At 38.0% G+C, this 20,017-nt stretch overlaps 1 protein-coding gene across 1 annotated transcript in view; it reads left to right on the top strand.

Annotated features, from left to right (window-relative positions):
• The window catches only part of Gk (glycerol kinase), an 89,880-nt gene that overhangs the window by 56,797 nt on the left and 13,066 nt on the right, over positions 1 to 20,017 (top strand). The window contains exons 12-18 of the mRNA XM_023715408.1: positions 4,118 to 4,160; positions 4,602 to 4,682; positions 16,464 to 16,542; positions 17,739 to 17,835; positions 18,487 to 18,571; positions 19,317 to 19,437; positions 19,546 to 19,689. Of these exons, the coding sequence (XP_023571176.1) occupies positions 4,118 to 4,160; positions 4,602 to 4,682; positions 16,464 to 16,542; positions 17,739 to 17,835; positions 18,487 to 18,571; positions 19,317 to 19,437; positions 19,546 to 19,689 (650 nt within the window). The remainder of the gene's footprint in view (positions 1 to 4,117; positions 4,161 to 4,601; positions 4,683 to 16,463; positions 16,543 to 17,738; positions 17,836 to 18,486; positions 18,572 to 19,316; positions 19,438 to 19,545; positions 19,690 to 20,017) is intronic.

Genomic DNA, 20,017 nt, shown 5'->3' with positions numbered 1-20,017 from the left:
ATTGAGTATATTACAAAAGTTGATTGAATCCCCCTATAAAGGTGAGATTTTGAAGTAATAAATGCATAGGGAGGGATGTAGGAGGGAAAGTAGAAAGAATCCAAATAGTATGTATGTACCAGAGCCTCACTATGAATGTATTTATTATGTATCAAACATATAGTAATAAAATAAATTGTAAAAATGAAAGCAAATCTCATGATCAAGAATAAGTGTTCAGGTAAAGGAGATATTTAGGAGAAGTAGGATGTACTAGTGATAAAGATGCCAAAAACAGAATATGGTATTTATTAATATGGAAAGCCAGGGTAGAGACACTAAACAGGGGAGACTGGAGAGCAGTGCCAATTACTGCACTATAAAAAGCTTACGGAGACTAAGAGCTGAAAGCGGGGCATTGTATGTGGACATTAGGTCTTCATTTAGTGACTCTAGGAATGGAATTTTAGAACGGTGCTCAGGACAGGAGCCAAGTCTCAAGTGGTCAAAGGAGATGTATAAAGTAGAGACAACAGGATGGAACATGCTCAGTAGAAATGCAAACATGTGGGAATGATGAGAGAAGTATGTAGTTTGTGAGGTTCACAGATTCATGCAACATTTGGGGAATTTTGGGTTTGTTTTAAAGTTGTGATAAGACCAGAGAATGTTTCTTTGGAGTGTGAGAGAACAGTGGGTATTATAAAATAAATGTGGGATAACTGATGGGCAGAACAAAGTCTTAAGAGGTTGGAGAGATTGGGATTGAGCACTTAGTTAATTCTCAGGGTGAGGATATATCGCAGTGGCACAGGGCCATGCCTGGAAACCCAAGCAAGGTCCCAAGTTCATGTTTTGTTTTTTGTGGTACCAGGTATTGAACTCAGGACTTTGTGCTTGCCAGGCAAGTGCTTATTCTACTGAGTTATCTCCCAGCCCTAAAATGATTGCATTTCTTTTAAGGAATTGATGCATGTACATTTTTTTTTTTTTTTTTGCGGTAGTGGGGATTGAACTCAGGACCTTGCACTGGCCAGGCAGGCGCTTACTCTACCGAGCTATCTCCCCGGGTGGGTCCTGAGTTCAATTCCTAGCACACACACACAAAAAAATCTTTCCCATCAGAGAGAAAATGACAGGCAGATCAGAGTTCAATGGAATGTCCATCTCTTGTTCAACATGCTGAAAAACATTATACTTTTAGTTTAGCTTGTAATGTCCAAGCATTCTAAAATGAATCTGTACTATGTGAAAATTAAATTTCATTTTTCAAAAGAAAACCTAAGGTGGTAGGTACCTTAGCTCCCCAGAGGTATTGTCTAGTTGTAAGAAAGTCTTCTACCTTCTTCCTGGCTTTACCTAACTTTGTCCCTTATACATCATTATCCCACATCTCCAAACTGCTAAGAGTTTTGAAGGTAAGAAAACAACCTTTACCTCTCAAGAAGGTAGAAGAGTCAGACCTGCTTCTGGGATATTTGAACACAGCAAACTGTTGAGACAGGTTAGGTAGACCATGTAAATGCTGAAAGTTCCACATCCAGTTAATGACCAGAAAAATGGGATAATATAACTTAAGAGGAAGGTAGTTCCTTGTGTACTGCTTTAAAAATGACAATCTAAGCTCGGTGTGGTGATGCACACCTGTAATCCCAGCACTTGAGGGTGAGGCAGGAAGATCCTGGCAAGTTGGAGACCAGCGTGGGCTACAAAGTGAGTTCAAGACCAGCCTGGGCTACAAAGTGAGCTTAAGGCCAGCCTGAACTGCATAGCTAGACCCTGTCTCAAAAGACAAAAAAAAAAAAAGAAAAGGAAACTAGTCTAAAGATAGTGAAGAATTCTCTTCTTACTTTATAGCAATCAGTACTTAACTAAATATACTAATTTAAGAATTTACTTTATTAAGTGACTTGGGCCTTCTTAGCAGTTTTGTACTTTAAAATTGGTAGGCCAGCCAGATAGCTTAGCAGACTAAAGCACTTCCTTAGGCAAGCTCAACAACTAGGGTTCCATCCCCAGTGTGCTGTGCTGGCTTCGTCCTCAAGGTGTGCTGAGATGTCACAACAGTGACTAAGACTGGGCATGGTGGCATGCCCCTATAATCCCAGTGCTTGGGAGACTGAAAACAGGAGGATCACTATGAGTCTGATCTGTGTAGTGAGACCCTGTAGGCCCTGTACTAAATACATAATATTGGTATATAATCAGGGTAGTGCTTATGTGGGTGCTAAATTGGCATGATTTCTCCTTGAAAAAGCTTGAAATGATCATTAACTTTCATTTTATGAATATTTATGAAGAGATTAACTTGAAACTTTGTTAATGTCATGGTAGTAAAAGGTAGAGATTTTTGTGTTTTAGTTTGTAGATATAATATTTGTTCCTAATGCTATTTGACAGTGTCTTTATGAACTTCAATATTCATTAGTTTTGTTATCCCTGAATGTGTCACCTCTTCATTAAACAGGCCAAGAATCTCACCTGAGTGAGGGGAGGTGGATGCTCTTGGACTAACCCTTATTCAAAACAGTAGTGCCTAAAGAAAATGTTTATCAGGAAAAAAAAAAAAAACAACTGTTTTTGGTTCACTTCTTTTTTTGTTTTTGTATTTTAGTACAGGGTCTACAGGGTCTCCCTACATAGATTGGACTCGTGGTGATTTTCCTGTTTTCAGCCTCCAAAGAGTTGGGATTACAGGCGCGCGCCACCATGCCCAGTCTCGATCACTGTCTCAGTGCACCCCGGGGGCGGGGCTAGCACGGCACTCTGGGGATCGGATCCCTGGCCCCTGCATCTACCTAAGTAGGCACTTTAATCTGCTGAGTTATTTGGTCAGCCCTGTCTTTGGTTCACTTTTTTTTGTTTTTGTTTTTGGTGGAACCAGGGATTTGGTTCACTTTTGTTGCAGAAGAAAAATGCAACTGATGTGATCTGTTGGCTTAGAGCTGGCAAGTGATTGCTTCTGCAGAGATCCTTGTGCTGGTCCCTGAACTCAGTGCTATTCCTTGTCCTACCTGCTGGGATGTCACCAGCACAGTTAGAACTGCAGTTGCACAGAGCACAGCAGCAAGGCTTGTGCGAGGGAATCCTAAGCTTGGGTGACTGTAGCCTTGTTATCTCAACTCCATTGAAAACTTTCTCTTTAACCATTACTGCTGTCAGTTTAGAATGCTTATCTCCCCGGAACAAGTCAAAACCACTCAAATGTCCAAGGGGCAGACTTGTTGCAGAGCCCAAAGCTTATACTGATATGACTGCCCCAAAATAACTCATTTATTTTGTATCAACCGTGTTATGTTACAGCTCAGTTTATCCCACTGGATCCTCCATGGAGAATAGGAAAGGTGGACCTTAAATAGCTTTTTCCCCCCATGTCAATTTTTTTTATATGTATCTTGAACAGGGCTTCACTATGCAGCTTTGGACTCTTAGTGATCCTCCTGTTTTCAGTCTCCCCAGTGCTGGGATTACAGCCATGTGCCACCACACCCTAACTCAGTCGCTGGCTCAGCACACCCCAGGGTGCAGGGCCAGCACAGCATGCAGTACTGGATCCCTGGTCCCTGTGCTTGCCCTTTTCAACTCCAGTGTCTCATACTCTGTGTTGAGTCTAGCCTCCCTACCCTGCCTAAAGACAGTAGTGTTTTTTAGTTTTTAAGAATATGAATGGTAGGGGCTGGGGAAATGGCTCAGGAAGAATAAGCACTTCCCTGGCAAGCACAAGGGTCTGAGTTCAATTCCCGGTTTTGCCCCCTCCCCCCCCAAAAAAGGAATGGTAGACCTAAGCTCACTCCATTGGTGAATGACTGTTAGTCATGATGCTTCACTCTGTGTATAAGGTAGTAGTAACACAACTATAACTGAACATAGAATTTGTTACCATTCACTAAATACAGTCATGGGCTGTGACTAAATGCTAAGCTAAGTACTATAGCTACATTTTGTTCTCATTAAGATTAAGTTCATTTTCTTTTAGACTGAACTTTGAAACTTCTTCCAGAAAAACAATAAAGTTATCCAACATGAGCGTAATGACTTATTTTACTAAATTAAGTGCCTATCTGTGTCATTTGTATTATTTAATGTTTCATCTATTGCTTTAATAAAATGGTCATACTGTTCATTCTTTCACTTGTAGGTATGGAACAGGTTGTTTCCTACTGTGTAATACAGGACATAAGGTTGGTTTGGGATTTAAATTAAAAGATTAATTTATATAAATAATACTTGAATATAATTTGCTATTCAGTGGCTTTTATGTAATTTTAAGCTTTTGCAAAATCTTCATTAGGGTTTAACATTTTAAAAAATGATAAAAAATCATTAAATTTGAATTCTATTAAGAGCCATTTTATGTTCTTTGAATTTTGTATGTGTGTCTTTAATTGTGTTGGTGGGAAATCTCAACTTCGGTCTCATCCCATTCTTAACACAGCTGTGACTTAGAAGAAATATTTTTGCACAGGCAGAGCATGTTTTTTATTACTTATAATTCTGAGTAAGATTCTAAAAAATTGATTTATTGATTTGATTACTTTGTGTCTGTGTCTTTTTCGCATTATAAATTTTCTCATGCTATTTTTGATTCTCTCCACAATGAAATATGTTTTTCTTTCCTACAGTGTGTATTTTCTGAACATGGCCTTCTAACCACAGTGGCTTACAAACTTGGCAGAGACAAACCAGTGTATTATGCATTAGAGGTAAGTTCTTTTCAGCCAATGAATGATATGACCTTTAGAACTAATGAAAATAGAAGTATTATGTAACACATTTTATGGTAAATTTTAATGTATTAGGATGAAAATTTTTTTGTTTTTGTCTCTACCTTTGATGGAATGGAAAGAATCTGGGTCTGAACTGGTGTCAGAACCCTGAAAAGACCTTGATTATGTTATCTACTCAGTTATTATACGAATTAATCATGTAACTATGGGAATATTACTTGATAATGGCAATCTTAAGGTTTTCTACCCTTAAGTTTAATGAAGAGAATAACTTACTCTCAAACATTTCTTCTAGTTTCAAATTCTGTATTGTCACGACTCAAATGCCCCAGTGTTCCAAAGAGAGCCACTAGGCAGAAAAAGGTAGAGCAATTCTACTTTTTTCCCATTAAAGCAAATTTTATGTAAGCACTTGGTTTTGGAAAAAAGTGAAGCAGTTTATCCTGTTTACCACTGGAAATGTTTGTCTCAAACATGTTTGTAAATTATAGTAGGGATGTGTCACCATAAGTCTATAGAATGTGGTAAATTTATATGAAAAACATTAAAAAGTTTTATTTATAATATCAGAGCCAGTATTCTTATAAAGGCAAATTTCTTATGAGCATTTCTGTGTAGTCAATTTTGGAATGGCTGCTTTGTAATATACAGGTATACAGATGACCAGAAAACTTAATTAGAGCTCATTTTCTGGAGAGCCTGATAATGATTTGGCCAAAGGTTTAGACTTCTAGTTACATTTAAAACATTTTCTTAGTTGTTAGGCTCAGAGCATGAAAAAAAACTAGGTTTTCTGCCCTGTCCCCCATAATCAGCATAATCTGCCCCTAACTTAATCTCTTTTGTTTAGAGAGAATCATTTGTGAAATATTCTATGCACTAAAGGTATCTTAACATTTCTCAGAACTAAAAGTCATACGAGCCCTCTCTCCCTCTCTTGCCCCTGATGGGGTGTGCTTAGCACAGCACGAGGCACATGGATTGTGCACTTAATCAGTGTTACCAACAGTGATAATAATAGTAGTAAGATGCTCTTATTAGTAAGATGTCCTTGTTAGCCAGGTGTGATGGCGCATGCCTGTCACCCCAGCACTCAGGAGGCTGAGGCAGGAGGATCCTTGTGAGTTGAAGACCAACCTGGGTTACAAAGTGAGCTCAAGGTCACTCTGGACTGTATAACAAGAGCCTGTCTCAAAAAGACAAACACAAACAAAACAAAAAACCATGCTCTTGTTTTCCTTTGCATGGGAGACAATTAGCGGTTAGTTTATAGACACATTAGCCCTTGCAAAGGTCTCAGGTACAGAGATCACGTACAAGTCTTAACTTCCTACCAGGTAGGAAAGCCTTCCTTTGTTTTCTTGACCAGTAGCCATTCAACTTCTGTTTGGAGACATCACCTAAAACTGCTTCTTAATAACACCTCCAAAGATATACCTAGGTCAGCTGTCAAGAGTATCTAAACATGAGGAGGCTGCTATCAGTTTGTGTCCTCTTCCTCCTGGAAACACTGTCCCAGTGCCCTATTTCATGTACTTACTAGGTATATTCCACTTCACCAGGGTCTTCCTTAACAGAATATAATACTTCATATGTAATCTGATGTGTGCTCAGTAGTGTGATTTTTGCCCCCTCATCGTAAGTGCTACTCTAGTCTGAGAGTTCAGTAGTTTAGTCTGATAACCTCTTCCTACTGTTGCCTGAAAGAGCATATACTTAAATACCAAGCTCACTTTCTCTCTCTCTAATGAATCATTGTCATACCAAATCTGCTCCATTGTGTATTTGTGTACATGATTTTTTGTTAGTCTAAATTAAGGTCTTTATTTTTTCCTGTTTAATTTTATGATAGTCGTATTTTGATATAGTTTGAATTTGTTTCATTATTGCATTGCTCTTCTAGTTGTGTCTCATCTGGAGACTTAAGCATACGCTCTGTTTTTTTTTTTCAATTCGTGTACTTTTTAATTCATAGAATGGTAAAAGTTGAGAGAATGACATTAGGTCATAGGATGACATACTTAGTTACACCACCCTTATGCTGTTGTTTTACACACAGTCTGAAATTAGAGAAGTAAAACTGAAGTCACTTGGTCAAGGTAATTTGACAGTCAGTAAGTAGCAGATCTAGGATGCAAATCCATGTTAGTGAACATCAAGGCCTCCAATTCTAAGCCAACTCACTGTTTCATTTCCTTGTTTCTAAGTGTGGAGATAGTTTTTACTGTGATGGGCTTACATCCCCTCATTTATCTGCTAACTTAGCAGTCTTGGCAGCAGCAGCACCACCATACACACAAATGTGTTAATATATGAATAGAAACATATAGGATTTTTTTTCCTTTTGTCCCTTTTCTGTTTTCTTAAGTTTTGTTTTTGCAACTAACAAATATTTTTTTTAAATTGACAGTGGATAGAGAATCATGCTTCGTAAAACTTTTTCTCAGTAAATTCATACTAATTTTTCATAAGTGCTTACAAAGCATATATTTAATAATCTTGTCTTCAGTTTGATAAACTGTTAGGCTTGCAAGTCTGGGGATTAAATTTTTACTTTCTACCCTCTGAGAAAATTGAGCTGGGAGATAGCTCAGTTGTATAAGCTCCTACCTGGGCAAGTGTTAAGTCCTGAGTTCAATCCTTGATACCAAACAAAGAAAATTGAAACTATAACAACCCATCTTCAGTTTTTTAGGCTTTTTTCATTCTCTGCTGGTTTAAAAGAGGCATGAGACAATTTTGTTTGGTGATTTTTATTTTGGGTGTACCTTTGAATTTTTGAGATATTGTTTGACTACATGCTTTTCTACATGTGTAGATGTTTAGTGTTTTTTGAGATAGCATCTTACTATGTAGCCCAGGCTGGCCTCGAACTCACAGAAATTCTCCTGCTTCTGCCTCCCAAGTGCTGCACTTACAGGCATGCACCATGACACCCGATCCAGCCTGTTCAGTATTGTTAATCTCTCAGTCATGCTAAGAAGCTCACATGCTGTATCCCTACCACTCCGTAACATTCATATTGTTACGTTTTCATGCCCCCCTTTTCCTTCAACATGTGAAGAGTATTATTTTCCTTGCAGTTAAGAGTTGATCATATTTGTTGACTTATTGTGTCCATTTCTGTGTCCACTTATCATTGCTTTGGTCACTCACCTTTTGCATTCTCATCCATATTTTTTTCTTGCTGACAATGTCCTTTTATTTTTTGTTTAGTAAGAATGTAGTACAATAAGTCTGTGCTATATATTTTTCCCTTTTATTTAGGAGTGAATATAAAATCCTAAGTTAATAATTGTTTGTCCCAATCCTTCTGGCTATTTTTGATGCTAATGAGACATCTGTTAGCCAAATGTGGTTCTTTTGTAAATAATCTCACTTATTGTCTAAGAGTGTTTAACATCTCTTTATCATTGATGCTCTGTGGTTTTACTATGATATGTCTGGGTTTGGATTTATTTTTATTTATCCTGTTAGGTACTTGGATCCAAGTCTGTCTTCAGATCTGGAAAATTCTCAGCAATTATCTCTTCAAATATTGCTCCTCTACCATTACCTCCATCCTCTTCTGGAATTGCTATTGGATGAATATTGGAACCTTTCAACCCATCCTCCATGTCTCTTAACTGCCCTTTTATATTTTTTTAATCTCTTTGTTTCTCTGTGCTGCATCCCTGGTGAGTTTCTCAGTATCTACCTTCCATTTCCAAATTCTTTCTTTAAAAAAAAGAAAATCCATACAATCCCTTTTTTTGTATGTTAAAATGTAAGAGACTTACAGAAGAATGCACTAAATATCACTGTATAGCTTGATAAATCATTAGAAAGACAAGATCATGTGGCTTGTGCCCAGCTCAGGGAATAGAATACTGCCCACTTCCAGGAAGCCCTTTGTGCACTCCTTGTCAGTCTCTTCCCTCTCCTCTGAGGTAAATACCACCTTTTTACTGTCAGGTACTTCCTTACTTTCCTTGTAGTTCTAAGACTTAGATGTGCAGTTCCGTTTTGCATGATTTTAATAGTTTATATATTAAAACAATACAAGAGACCAAATGCATGCATGTTTCTGTCATATACTATGTATTTGCTCTGACTTGATTCACTCAACATTATGAGATTCATCATTGTTAGATATAGCTGTGTATCATCCTTTCTCGTTGTCATACTTTAGTATTCAATTGTTGATGACATTTGAGTCACTTTTGGTATTGACTGTAATTATTATTAATAATAGTAGTAGTAGTACCAGGGATCGAACTCAGGACCTTGCACTTGCCAGACATGCATTTAAGTCACTGAGCTATCTCCCCGGCCTGTATTTGACTATTAGAAAAAATGCCGGTGTGAAAGTTTCTGTATGTATCATCTGGTGTATGTATGTATGTATGTATACTACTCTGTAGGATTAGAATTTGTAGGTTGTAGATTATATGTATTTTTACTTAGCAAATTTTACAAGCCATTTTTTACAGTGGATGCACAAACTCAGGCCCCATCAACAATGTGTTGGAGCACTAATTTAGTCATGTCTTAATAGTCTAGACTTCATCCCATCTATTAGATTTTTTAGCAATTTAATTCAATATATTTACTTAAATGATTTTTATTGGGTTATTTTTCAGTTCTCCCTAATTTTGTTTTACTTTTATCTTTCTTTTTTTTGCAGAACCAGGGATTGAACTCAGGCCCTTGTGCTTGCCAAACAAGCGCTTATTCTACTGAGCCATCTCCCTGGCCCCTACTTACTTTTTTCTTTTGATTTATAATTTAATGTTTGTGTTTTTAACAAAAGCCGACCTTTTAATGGAAGTCATTCTTCAATTTATCTCTTTGAATACTTTCAATGTACTTAAAGTCTTTGGCAGATTGGAATGGACTCTTCCAGATGTTACATTTCTTGGCTGATTTCCTATTGCAGATTTCTTCATGTATTTTACAAATTTTTACTTCTGGCCTCATCTTCCATTAAGCCATATGCTCTTAGTCAGCCAGGAAGACACTTGCTTGTTTTTTTCCGAATAGCTACACAATTTGAAGACCACCACTTATTCCCTGGTTTCAGGCATTGGGCTTGATTCTATTCCCTTTCTCATAAAAAGCATTTTGGACACCTTTCCTCTGGAGGAATCAGTTCCTGACCAGTACATCTATACATACAAGAAAATAAATCGGACCCTATTATGCTTGAGGCTTTAGTTTTTTATTATATATTTCCACAACTGCTCATAGACAGTAATCTGTATTTAAGGTAACATGTGTTTCTTCACTATTCTCTTTTTATATTTTGTCTCTTAGCCTGAATTTAAAACAAATGAGATTTTTTGAAATATAAACCCATCATTTTTATTTATTTATTTATTTACTTACTTACTTATTTTGGAAGGGCCTACAGGGTGTTCAGGGTCTCACTACTAGATCAGACCCATAGTGATCTGCCTGTTTACAGCTGCCCAAGACCTGGGATTACAGGCATGCGCCACCAGGCCGTTTCAATTGCCGACTCAGTGCGCCCCTGGAGTGGGGCCGGCATAGCAGGCCCGGGCATTGAACCCCTGGCCCCTGCGCCTGTTTGCAGGCGCTTTAATCTGCTGAGCTATTCAGGCAATCCTAACCCATCATTTTTTTTTAATTTTTATTTATTTATTTATTTATTTATTTATTTGTTTGTGTGTGTGTGTGTGTGTGTGTGTGTGGCCAGCTCAGTCCACCAGGGGGCGCGGCTGGCTGGCATGTGGTGCTGGGGGATTGAACCGTGGCCCTTGTGCTTTGCTGAGCTTGTTCTAAGTAGGTGCTTTAGACCACTGAGCCATCTCACCAGCCCCGTAACCCATCATTTTTAATCATCAAGGAAATTATTTGTTCTTTCCTGAGCCACCAGGAGGTAATTCTAAGCCTGATATTTCAACATGTCTAATTCTCATTTTCATTGTGTGGAAAAAGGAACTGGGGGATACAATCCTTAAAATTGTTCTACAGCTTTAAACTCCTATAACTACTTACATTTGATCTACCCTTTCTAGTTGAAAAATGTTTCTCAGTGGTGGAAGAAATGGGAACAAAACACAATACAATGATTAAGTGGTTCTGCCTTCCTACTGTCATTTGTTAAGAATATACTATTTTCTCAAACCTATGTTTTTCCTTTTCCTTTTTTTCCCTACTTTCACTAAATATTATTTTAAAAAACCCACACACTTTTGGAGAAAGACTGTTAATATGATAATGAATTTGAGCCTATGTGTGATTTGAGCCTACTTTCGTATTTTGTATTCCATCACTAGACGGTAAGTTTCCTAAGGCCGGGGTGCTTATCTTGTCTTATTCTGCAGTCTGTCCCAGCACGCTGATAGATAATAGGTAGTATTACTTAAATACTAAACTGTCTGTTGTGTTATACCATTTTTTCTTTTGCTTTTCTTTTTTTTTGGCCAAACTGGGGATTGAACTCAGGCCCTTGTGCTTGCCAAGGAAGCGCTTATTCCACTGAGCCATCTCCTCGGCCCTCTTTTCTTTTTTTAAGAGTAGGAAAATTTATTGGAGAATAGGAATGAGGACTAGAAATAGCTCCTGAGAGACAGGAGAGGTCCCAATGTTTCTTTTGAAATATAAGCATCAAAGAGAGTTCCTGTATATCACTCTATTGGTTTCTGTATGTCTTTTGACCCATTTCTTTTTTGGCATCTTGCTGTAGGATTTTTTATGCTTTTTGAGCTAGGTTTTGCATTTGGGATATAAGCCTATGCAGTTGCCATTTATTGCTGTATAACAGTATTGCCACACACTTAAATGGCTTCAAATTGCACACATTTATCATCTATTAGTTCCCAGGGGTCCAGGCTTTATGCACAGCTTAGCTGGTACTCTGCTTAGATTCCCACAAGACTGCATGAAGTAAGGTGGTGGCTGAAGCTATGATCTAATCGGAGGTTGCATTTGCTTAATTTGTATATTAATAGATTTCAAATACGAAGTCTAACTCCATGGCATTTCTCATGTCAAAGAAAAAGGGAACACAAATATATTTTTCACTAACTTCAATAACAAGTCAGAGAACCAAATGATTGTAGGTCAGAAGGTTTTTTTTTTTTTTTTTTGCGGAACTGGGGATTGAACTCAGGCCCTTGCGCTTGCCAGGGAAGCACTTATTCCACTAAGCCATCTCCCCAGCCCCCAGAAAGTATATTTTGGAAGAAACTACATTATGAAAGTCTATAAGCAATGTTTACAGACTATGGTAAATACATTTAATTGAGATGCTCCTCTAATCCCCACCTCTTGGTGTTTGTGCCCTGTTATGATTCCCATCCCCTGCGGTATGGTGGGACCTGTGACTTGCTTCTAACCAACAGAGTACGTCAAAGGTAACAGGATTTATGCACAGTGCACTTGTCATTGCATTACATAAGATCATTGCTGCTGCCTCTTCCTTCTCTCCTTTTTGTCTGTTTGAAACAGGGTCTTGCTTTGCAGTTCAGGTTGGCCTTGAGCTCACTTTATAGCCCAGGCTAGTCTCAAACTCCCCCAAATCCTCCTGCCTCAAGCCTCCCAAGTACTTGGATTGCAGGCATGTGCCTCCATGTCTAGCTCTGACTCTCTTCTCTCTAGCCATAGTGAGAAGCACCATGTAGCAAGGAGTTGCATGTGGCCTCTAGGAACTAAGGGTGGCTTCCAGCTGACAACAAGAAACTGAAGCCCTGAGTTGTACACCCTGAAGGGGTCTGAAGACTGTCAACAGAAATCTATTAGTATACAAATTAACTACAGGATAAATTGTACACATACATCTACATAGTATTAGACTATAGACAAAACTATGCTGACTGTGTCTAATGGATGATTTTAAGTAATTGAAGAATAGTCTTAATTTTACATGATTTTCTATACACTAACCAGTATTAACCCTAACTGCTTTGTAAGATACAATTCCACCGCACCCTGAAATATTCTTCATGTTTACTGTTGTTTGTGGCAGTGGCATTTGTGTCAAGGAGTTTTGGAGAAAGAGTGCATTTGCTACTATGACAATTACATTAGCATTACTTGGTTAGTTTCAATCCAGTCTTCTGATCACCTATTTCTTAGTTTTTCACTTTCCAGGCTCCGTATCATTTTAAAATAATTGATTCTTCTTGTCCTGTTACAATTTAATGGATCCTTTCTCTGATCCACTCCCTTCCATTGTGTCTTCATACACATTTCCATGGGTCATGACTTGGAACTGGGCGAGATTGTATTTGGAGGTGTTGCACTGAAGTATTGGAGCTTTGCATTTAGAGTGTAATTTGTGTTAATTTAATTGATAACAAGTACACAGTCACCTTCTATGTACCATTTTAGGCTTCTTGTCTACTCTTCCTGTCTAGCTTCTAAGCAGCATACTCTCTTCCATTTTATCTTCTGCCTTTGAGTTCAGAAGACCACATCTTTTGTGAATTTTGGGATTTCTTTCATTTTTACTAATTTTCTTAAAGACTAAGAATAAAGTGAATTATATCCTTGTACTAAATTATATTCTTCATATGTATTTCTTTCAGATAAGTGTTTTTACCCATCTGTTATTTTCTTATATTGGATCTATTTGTTCAGTGACAACAAAACACCTGTACTTCTGATGACCAAATATAAAAATACATTGCTTCTGAAGCCTTGGCAGGATGTTTATATTTTTGCAATTTGATCAAAATAGTCCACGTTATCAACTTGTGATCAAAATCTTTATTTTCCTTTTGCTATAATTCTATTGCTTCCTCTTCTAAAAATTTGTCTAAGCATTTAGCACCCTACATTTCTCAGTGGAAAAAAGGCACATCAGTACTTGATTTCCCAAGATACAATGTTGCAATAGCTGATAGGCTGAAAACTACCCTGACCTACACTTCTAGCCCAGTAGCTTTTATTTATTTATTTATTTATTTATTTATTTGAGAGAGAGAGAGAGAGAGAGAGAGAGAGAGAGAGAGAGAGAGGCCAGCTCAGCCCACCAGGGGGCGGGCTGGCTGGCATGTGGTGCTGGGGGATTGAACCGCGGTCCCTGATGCTTTTGCTAAGCTTGTTCTAAGTAGGTGCTTTAGACCACTGAGCCATCTCTCCAGCCCCCCAGTAGCTTTTTAAAACTTCATAGATTAACTTTACTTACCTAAAATAATTGAAAATGCATGCATTTCTTAGTTAAATGTCCTTTAGACACAGTGTCTTTTTTACATCTTAAAATGTTTAACATATTAAGCTAATAAAATATAATCTTTCCTATTTTATGTTTTAGAGGAAGCAAAAATTTAAATTACATATTGTTCCCATATGTATTTGGTACAGGGTCTCACTACGCAGCTCAGACTCAGTGATCCTCCTGTTTTCAGCCTCCCCCGTGCTGGGATTACAGGTGTGCACCACCATCCTGGGTCTTGTAGGCCGGCTCAGTGCACCCAGGGGTGGGGCCAGGGCCAGGGCCAGGGCCAGGGCCAGTGTGGCATGTGGTGCTGGGGCCCATCATATTATTATTGGACAGCACTGATCTAGAGACGCTTACGTGTACTAGTATTTGACAGTTACTACCTCCTACCTGTCTGCTTGAAAGGAAATTTCAGAGTAAAGTTGCGTCTTTCTAAATGAAAATTTTACTTAATTCTCTTGAATGGTCCCACTTAAATATGTAAACATATCAAAGTTTGGATGTGTATTAAGAATTTGGGGGAGAACAGGAGGTAGATTCAAGTGCCTATGTATTTTTTCTGCCCCTCACTTTTTGCTCTACCATTGAGCTACATCTCCAGCCCAGTCCCTTCTGTACTTGCACAGTTATGTCGCACCTGCATAGTTATGTCACATCTGCATCTCAAATAATTTTATTGTTACAATGTCACTGTATAAAGAAAACAGTGGTGGCACTCTGCACCTTCTCAGTAATACATAGTGAATTCTTATATAGGCTATGAATGATGGGATGTGTTAATGTATTCACTGTAGTTTGTTTTTATCCTAACATTTGCCAGCAAGAAGGAATGATCATTTGTAATGCAGTCACTGGTAACTGATTCCTACATTTACTGTCCCCTGACATTTGGTTTCAAGTTACTCAGTGGAAGTGATTTACATTAATTATCTGTATAAATTAAAATCAGAGCAAAAAATAGAATTCCTAATGATCTGTGCTAATACATTTTTTGCCCTCAGGATTTTTAATATCTTCACTGAGATATAATTCATATACCACAACATTCACCACATTGAAGTACACATCAGTGGTTTTTAGTATTCACAGATTTTTAGAATCGGTAGTAGTAACTTAGAGTATCTTTATTACCCCCCAAAAGAAACTCCATAACTGCCTCCCTCCATATCTAAGCAACCTCTCATCTACTTTCTCTCTCTGAGTTTGCCTATTCAAGACATTTCATATAAATGGACTCATACAATACTGTGTGTGGTATTTTGTGCTTAGCTTCTTTCACTCTGTGTATGTAGTAATTTGAGGGCATATCCATGTTGTAGCATGCACCACTATTTCATCCCTTCTCAGGGCCAAATAATTTTCCAGTGGGTGGTTATATCACATTTTTACCCATTCACCAGTTCATAGAATTTGGCTGACTTCTTTAACACTTAAAAAAAAGAATACATGGGCCAGCCAAATAGCTCAGTGGATTAAAATGCCTGCAAGCAGGCACAGGGGCCTGGGGCTCAATCCTCGGGCCTGCCATGCTGGCCCTGCCATGCTGGCCCTGCCCCAGAGCGTGCTGAGAAGGCAATTGAGACTGGGTGTGGTGGCATGTACCTGTAATCCCAGCTCTTGGGAGGCTATAAACAGGCGGATCACTACGAGTTTGATCTAGTAGTGACACCCTGAACACCCTGTAGACCCTTCCTTAAAATACGAAGAAAAAGAAACACCAGTGGGAAAAAAAGAATATAATATTTATATTTAGTAACAGTCATCATATGTATTTTCATATAGAGCCTCATGGTAGTTTATTTGGGTAAGTACTGTTACAGTCACCATCACTTTATAGGTAAAGAAATGGAGCTCAAAAGAGCCTGAGTCATAGACATGGTGCATGCCTATAGTCCCAGCATTTGGGAGGTTGAAGCAGGAGTATCAAAAGTTCTAGGTCAGCCTGGGTACATAGCAGAAGGCTTCCCTGGATTACGTAGCAAGACCTTGTCTCAAGAAAATAAACAACAAAAAACATTTGTAATTTGTCTAAGATCATATAGAAGTGCTACCATTGGAATCTAGTTCATTTGCCTCTGAATTGTATGTTTGTGTGCGTGTAACTATAACCCCCCTCCAACCCTTGGTGCCTGGCTGTAAAGAGTAATTACTTAGGAGCTAAACTCTGATAATGATTTTCCTCAATTTTCTATGCTAGTAGATATAAAAACTAGACTGAAAGAAAATTCTAATGTGGCCTCACCCAGTAACTTTATGGACAAAATTGTAAATGTATTCTAGATGACCACCTACCTCAGTAGCTTAGCAATAGTGAAAAATGTTTTATAATCTCAAAGTGCTCAGAAGATAGACGTCCACCTATAGCAACATGTGCAAGGATAGGCTGGACAACTACTATTTTCCTATCCCAGAAAAGACTTACATTAGTGAGTTAGATAAAACTGTGTTTGTATTATTATTTTTATGGGAGTTCCAATGTTGAATTATTTGGATTGTATCCATCTGGTAGTGTCATAGAGAATGTGCTCACTCAGACTTTCATGATGATAACTCATATTCTATCTCTGATTTCTTTTTCCCCTACTTAGGGTTCTGTAGCTATAGCTGGTGCTGTTATTCGCTGGCTAAGAGACAATCTTGGAATTATTAAGACCTCAGATGAAATAGGTGAGTATGTTCTCACAAAGAATGAGAAAATCTGGTGAAAAATTTTAATATTTACTGCTGCAATTTATAAATACTTATGCTTCACCACGAATGTGATCCCTGAATTATGTAAACTCCTATTTGACTTGTATAAAAGGGATTACTTTGTGAAGATTGATTAAACAATAAATTGACATACTTAGTGCTGGTTAATAATAAACTGAGAAGTCAGGGCTTAAAAATTACTCATGTGAGGGGACCAGGGAGATAGTAGAATAAGTGCTTGCCTGGCAAGCTCAGGGTCCTAAGTTTGATCCCCAGTCCCCACACACACACAAAAAAAATTACTCATGTGTAAAATTGAACACCAGAGATTGCCCAAATCTGCAGGTAAAGGTAGTAGTTTAGTTACATTTATCTGATGAAGTGGAATTTTAACTTCTAGATAAAACTCTGATCTATAGTATTATAATACTATAATTTAAGTACTAATCAGGCTATGTTCAGTCTGAGGATAATTAATTTGAACTCACCTACTCACTCTTTTGCATACTTTTTAAACTTTGCCTGAAGGGTGGCAAACTCAGAAGTGTACTTTTTTGTAGGCGTGCATGAGAGGCTGTTTCTTCATTTCCTAGTCAGCAACCTGCAAGATAATGGAAATAAGCTAAACCACTTTAAAGAAATAAATCCAATCCCTTGACAACATTTTCTTCTTCTTTTTCCTTTTCCTCCTTGTCTTTTTTTTTCTTTTTTCTCTTCTTTCTTGTTTTCTTTGTTATTTTTCAAAACAGGGCCTCACTCTGCTGTTCAAGCTGGCCTCGAAGTCACGAGCAATTCTCTTGCCTCTGCTTCCTGAGTGCTGGGATTAAAGGCATGCGCCACTACTCCCAGCTCCTTGACATTTGTTTTTGGGATTAAACTCAGGATCTTAGGCAGACCCTTATGTCACTGAGCTCTAATACCTGGCTATTTTTATGTATTGTTTTTGTTTTTCTCCTTGCCTTCTTGAGTTGGCTTATATTTTAGTGGAGATATTCATTGTAGGAGAACTGTTTTTTCTTGCTCCTAGCTTAATACTATAGTTAAGAACATTCTGTCATACTATTGAATAGGAAACCAAACTCCCTGTACTAATTTTGAGAAGTTATGTTTATTTTAGAAAAGTAGGGTAATAGGTTGATTTTCATTTTTTTCTTTTCTTTTGTCAATATCAGAGAAACTTGCTAAAGAAGTCGGCACTTCTTATGGCTGCTACTTTGTGCCAGCATTTTCAGGGTTATATGCACCTTATTGGGAACCTAGTGCACGAGGGTGAGTATTAACGTAGCTAGCTATTATTATACATTGCCTGTTTCAAGGGGGCTGGAAGATAGGGTTTTAAATGCTCCAACTCAAAGAAGTAATAAACATTAATGAGATGAATGTGCTAATAATACCCTGATTTGATCATCAGACCTTGTAAACATCCATCAGAATACACTGTGTTCCATAAATATGTACAATTAGCAGTTAAAACATAAAGATGATAGGTATTGGTAATGCAGTCTATTTTTGGAGGTCTTGCTTTATTACTAAGTTAATAAATAATTAGCTAATAGTTTTCCTATTTTCAAATTATTTAAAAGTGTTGAACAAATCTTTTGTTTGGTGATGCAAATTTTAATCTTTTAAGCTCCAAGAAGTTATAAATCAGCAGACAGTAGTACCTGCCATATCTATACCTGTGTTAATGTCATTGTCATTTGTTTTAAAATCATCTGCAAGGTGTACAGTTCAGCAAGAGGACCTCATCTAAATGAATAATTCTGGTTTGCTTTTACATTACGGTCATCTGTTCAGATGAATCATGAACTTTCTCTGTACATTTCTGTCTGCCAGATTCACCCATTCCATCTTTGAGACATTTCAGATCAATGATTCATTTATACCACTCTAATTTGAAAATTTCACATGTATTTTTAGGATAATATGTGGACTTACTCAATTCACCAATAAATGCCATATTGCTTTTGCTGCATTAGAAGCTGTTTGTTTCCAAACCCGAGAGGTAATGAATATGTGCCTATTTTCTTGTATTTAATTCACTTTTGTTATTTGTAAATTATATATTAGTACCTGAAATTTATTAAATACTAAAAATATTCCTTATAAAAAGTAAAGCCTGTGAGGGCTGGCCAGATAACCTAGTGGATTAAAGCACTTACTTAGGCAGACACAGGGACCAGGGTTTGATCCCCATAGTGCGTTGCTGACCCCACCCCTATGGCACGCTAAACCAGCGATTGAGACTAGGCATGGTGGCATGCGCCTATAATCCCAGATCTTGGGAGGCTGAAAACAAGAGAATCACTACAAGTCCAATCTGTGTAGTGAGACCCTGTAGACCTTGTACTAAATACAAAAAAAGTGAAGCCCAGGTAAACATTGAATGTAAGCACTCACACAACCCTGTTCAACTATCATCACCTCCTAAGTACCAGTTAACTGCCAGACACTGGAAAGGCCAAATATATTAAGCAAAAGAAACAGCAATTACATAGACGTGAAGACAGGAATCCAGGGTGCAGAATAGTTGTTTGGCTTGCTGAAATTCAGGGTAAGCACAGAGTTTTAACGAGAGAAATATTGATTGTAACCAGATTATGGAGAGCCTGATAGGTCAGAATAAGATGTTTCAATTTCATTCTATAGGCTTTGGGGAGCTTTTTGGAGGTTTTGATTTGGGGATTACCATTTTTCAAGGTGCTACAGTGAAGTATTTTCATTATGTTAATTGCATTACTTTATTTCAGATTTTAGATGCTATGAATCGCGACTGTGGAATTCCACTCAGTCATTTGCAGGTAGATGGAGGAATGACCAGCAACAAAATCCTTATGCAGCTGCAAGCAGACATTCTCTATATCCCAGTAGGTCAGTAAGCCTTTGTTGCCTTACCTCTGGGAATAGTGTGTCTTTTGGAAGAACTGGCTCTTAAGCAGAGTGAACTACAGGGTTGCTGATGGAGCTTTTTCCCCTCAGTGAAGCCCTCCATGCCAGAAACCACTGCACTGGGTGCGGCCATGGCAGCAGGAGCTGCAGAAGGCGTGGGTGTTTGGAGCCTCGAGCCTGAAGATTTGTCAGCAGTCACGATGGAACGGTTTGAACCTCAGATCAATGCGGAGGGTATGTTTAAGTAATTAAACTTTGAATGCTATAACTGTGGCAATGACCTTAGTGTAAGCGAGTTTGCCATTCTGCTGATTCATAAGTTAAAGAGCTAAGTAAAACAATAGATGATACTGTTTCAGATTCAACTGCTAAGCATACTGGGCTACACTGAAAAGTTTGAGGGAAAGAATTGGTTCCCTATTTTTTAAAAAAAACAACTAAAAGCACTTTTTTTTAATTTATTTTTATTTATTTATGTGTGTGTGTGTGTGTGTGTGTGTGGCCAGCTCAGCCCACCTGGGGGCGGGGCTGGCTGGCATGTGGTGCTGGGGGATTGAACCGC

The sequence above is a fragment of the Octodon degus genome, unplaced genomic scaffold, assembly GCF_000260255.1.
Source record: "Octodon degus isolate 3935 unplaced genomic scaffold, OctDeg1.0 scaffold00041, whole genome shotgun sequence".
Taxonomy (NCBI): domain Eukaryota; kingdom Metazoa; phylum Chordata; class Mammalia; order Rodentia; family Octodontidae; genus Octodon; species Octodon degus.
This window is presented reverse-complemented; position numbering and strand designations above follow the sequence as displayed.